Source organism: Centruroides sculpturatus, unplaced genomic scaffold, assembly GCF_000671375.1.
Source record: "Centruroides sculpturatus isolate CEXI.00-Female unplaced genomic scaffold, Cexi_2.0 scaffold782, whole genome shotgun sequence".
Taxonomy (NCBI): Eukaryota; Metazoa; Arthropoda; class Arachnida; order Scorpiones; family Buthidae; genus Centruroides; species Centruroides sculpturatus.
Window position 1 is genome coordinate 229506 of NW_019384980.1, and position 4279 is coordinate 233784.

General features: G+C 32.0%; 1 protein-coding gene across 2 annotated transcripts; it reads left to right on the forward strand.

Annotated features, from left to right (window-relative positions):
- The first annotated feature begins 2327 nt into the window (after positions 1 to 2327).
- Positions 2328 to 3542, forward strand: LOC111632776 (C-reactive protein 1.4-like). Of its 2 annotated transcripts, none has more exons than XM_023377296.1 (2): positions 2328 to 3048; positions 3175 to 3542. In XM_023377296.1, exons 1-2 carry the CDS (start codon positions 2439 to 2441, stop codon positions 3270 to 3272), a joined length of 708 nt encoding a protein of 235 aa, XP_023233064.1. In that variant the 5' UTR covers positions 2328 to 2438; the 3' UTR covers positions 3273 to 3542. The 2 variants fall into 2 exon arrangements, with proteins under 2 accessions (XP_023233064.1, XP_023233063.1); XM_023377295.1 differs by having other exon boundaries at positions 2329 to 3063; positions 3190 to 3541.
- Positions 3543 to 4279: the final 737 nt, after the last annotated feature.

A 4279-nucleotide genomic window follows, 5' to 3' on the forward strand; every position in this document is an offset into this window, starting at 1 on the left:
TGAAAAATATAGAAACGACCTCGGGCCGTTTTCAGTTATCAAATGAGGTAAAATCAGCATGCAGGAAACATCTTCAAGTCGACCCCCCTATAACACTGTTGATAATTTCGTTTTATATGAATTCCATGTTCTACGAGTCACTTAATTTTACAAATAGCCTACGTGAGCCGTTTACAGCCCGGCGCACGTATTTTTAAAATCTAAGTGATTCATACAAGATGGAATTCATATATAACGGAATCATCAACAGTGTTATAGGGGGGTCGACTGTAGTTGAAAAGAAAGCTTACAGTGAAGCTCCAACAAGCTGTATCAGCGCTAGAAAACCATGTATCGTGGACCAAGAGAATTAGTTTGAAGGTGATAGTGCGTCGGTGTTTTAAACTATTCAAAAGAAGGAACTATAAGCCCTCCTCGAATTTTTGAATCCTACCACATAGAAATACAATAGAAATGACTTGTTTACTTTTTACTCTGTATTTTTGCGGTATGATGAAAACATTTCGAGTTTTGCGGAATGTCGCCGCGTGTGTGTATTGTTTCTGATATTGTGTTATTAATCCAGAAAATGTAATAATTTCATATTGCAATATGTAAATTATTCAATTCAATATTAAAACAAGCGTTATAAAGTGCTTTATGACTCGTGTTTTACGTACACCGACATAAACTAGTGACGAAGGCAATGGATATGAAGTGTAAAAGTAGAAATCTTAAAGAATGTGGATCGGAGGTTAAAACCAGTTTCTGCCCCCGATCTTCGTACATAAAAGGAGGCATGAAATATATAGCTGCAAGTTATAATAAAGCCAACACTGCACACACAATACACAAATTGATTTTTATTATTAATTGAAAAATTTGCACACGTTCCATCAATTGCCTTCTTTTTTACGTAGATTTGAATATAGGCGCACACTACTACTTTTGCCAATAATAAAAAAGCATATCGTTGATGAAATTTAATTAATACAAAATGTAATGCGTATTTCCCATTTGAACATTCATAAACCCTCAGATTAAAATAAATTTCGAAATATTACAGATTATTTTACAGGCTAACAGTAAGCTTAACAGTTGATCAATTGTTTGCAATTGATGAGATTTAACATTAATTGCAATACTTTGTGTAAATGTAGAACAAAAATAAATTTCACTATATTTGAGACGGGAAAGGAATTTTAATCGTTTATCTACACTTTACTTAAAATTAATTGCCATTTCTGTTTTAAACACGATACCGATAACATTTCTGATAAACTAAAACCAATTACTTCAAGGAAAATAACTAAACAAGCTAAATGATTAAAATTCTTTCATAAAAAAAACAAAAATGAAACTTTCATTTTATATAATTGCAAAATTATTTAAAATTTTACCTAAAGAATGTGCACCTATTAATCCCCATCTCCAGGACCGTGCGGTAGATTTTCTAAGTATGATGCTAGTCTTTGAAATTCTACCCTTCAAATGTTTTTTATGCCGCCCCCTCACGGTGCCGCCTGATGCGGCCGCATCTCTGCATCATAGCACGGCACGGCCCTGACCATCTCATTATAGTTTTGATAATTTTTACATTATTACAGCCCGCAGAACATAAATCAGGGTGTTTTGACACATCTGTCATGGGTTAGCTCGGGTAGGCGATGATGATGAGGAACTTTCACACCAGAAGAAATCCTGACATCAGGAGTTCGATTTTATGTTCGACCTTTCCTCGATTATCCGTAATATAATTTTCTTTAATTGACTTCTTGACTTCACTTAAATTTTCCAAATTCTCATTATATTTCTAACAGTGTAATTACTAGAAATATAATAAGAATTTAAGATAATATGTCATATTATAACACACTGAATTAAATGACTGTTATATAATGATTAGATATATAATTTATACTAAAATGAAAGTAAAAAGAATAGGCTAATTTTAAAAACTATTTGTTTCCACAATTCATATTTTATTCTATAAAATATAAATTATGTTCTATAGAAAATTAAATGAGTAAAAAAATTAACTCATTAAAAATTAAGTAATAAAAATTGCAATATATTTTCTTTAGAAATTATCACAAAAATATAAGAGCGAATAAAAATTTAAAATGATAAAAGAAAAAACTGTTATATTCTCTGGTAATTTCTAATAATTTAATTTAATATTTACAATAAAGAGAAAAATCTGTGTAATTATTAGAAAGTTATGAACCGTTAAGTTATCAGTAAATTATAGTATAGAATAAAAATTAATTGGAAAGGAAGTAAAATCAACAAAACTGTGGCGATTGTATCTATTGGCTCCCATCCAAAATAAATGAACTGGTCGTTGTTTATAAGTCTTGATACGAAGATATCTTTCAGTTCGGTGGAAAAACCAACGGTTGTAACTTCCTTGAGGACAAGAGAGAAGTTTTTGGTGCATTTTTCTTAAGTTTTACGAAATGTCTCCTTTAACGATTTTTTTACTTATTGCAATATGCAAGATTAGTTTTACAACGGGATTTATGGTAAAAGCGTATTTAAGCCCTTCAAATTCTTCGAATTTTCCTCGAATTAAAGCGGAGAATTTTTTTCCTTCGCTTTGGCAATTCACCATGTGTTCTTGGTTGAAACCTTACCCATTAAATGATAATGAATTGACAATTATATCATACGCCACTTCTAGGCATGACGAAGCTATATACATTTGTCTCAAGCGACGTGATGCAGACTACATAGTGCTCTTCCGGATCCAAACTGGTTGGTCAGATTTGCAATGTGCTTTACCTTGGAAACAGGGACAATGGTATCATTTGTGCGCAACTTGGTTCGCTCCAACGAAAACTATTCATCTTTATCAAAACGGACAAGAATGTGAGCATTTGAAAACCTATAATGATTTTCCAAGCACAGAGGTACCATCGGGTGGCACACTGGTCATCGGTCAAGATCAAGACGCTCCAGATTCTAAGTATCAGCTGTATCAATCTTATCACGGAGATATAGCCGAGGTTCATTTTTGGGATGAACAACTGAGCCTGGAGCAAATTCGAGATATTGGAAGCTGCAAAGGAAGTATGATAGAAGGAAATCTCTTCGCTTGGATGAAGACTCCAATGACTGTTAAAGACAATGTTGTTTTGTCGGCTACTCATCTTTGTTATAATTAAACGTGTACTCATCATCATCTTTACTNAGGAAGTATGAGAGAAGGAAATCTCTTCGCTTGGATGAAGACTCCAATGACTGTTAAAGATAATGTTGTTTTGTCGGCTACTCATCTTTGTTATAATTAAACGTGTACTCATCATCATCTTTACTAAAAGAAATAATTTCGATGTTAAGATTAATTTTAGTTTTTGAATTTTTAAACAAACTGCAAAAATGATATGCATGTCATCAGTTTTCGTTTATTCGCTATCATCAAAAGTCGACTTGTATTTTATGTATATAAGATACAAAGTTGGTATGAATAGAGCTTTCTGTCTGTTAATGTTAAGTACTCATTTATTATAATACATATTAATCTTGCTTATATCATTATTAAGCTGTTTTATCTAATATTAACGTTTTAAAGATATAGTTTTATTCCTTTATATATTTTGCATATAAATGTATATATGCATTTATTAAATTTAAATAAATAAAAAAGTTTTAAATTGCTTTACATTTAGGAATATGTGTTTATCATAAATATTGTAGAATAGATAAAATCTTTTTCAGTAAATAAAATGAATTTGCATGAAATAAAAAGTTTATGTTTTACTTTAAGGTTTATAATTCAACGCGATTGACAAAGTGCCCCTAAAGTTGAGGAGCTTAAGGCATAAGTCGATATTATTGGAAACTGAAGTCTGATAGTGAAAGACGAAACGCGACATATGCAGTACAGATTGCCCATGAAAATTCCTGGGTTTGCTAGCACGGATTATATTTCGGGTCCCTTAGAGAATTAGGCTGACCCCATCGCTTCGACTATTCGTCTGTCTCTGAGAGACTCTAAGAAGATCTTTTATCATATCCATCATGGGTACGGCCAGGCTCGAAATTCCTTAGAATCACAATGAACCCCAGTCTCCCAGAGCAGTAGGTTGGTGCTTTATACGGCAAAATATGTCGCAATCCATAGTTTGATCTGCTATTGATCTATTTGTTTGTCCTTTGACCTACTAGGTAAAGATGAAAACTAAAACAATAATCCTTTTTGTTTCAATCTTTAAAAAATTATGAATTTAGTTTAATTTTCTAATACGAAACTTGAATTTTCTTAACTCGAATTTACTCTAAGTGCAAGATTTACACG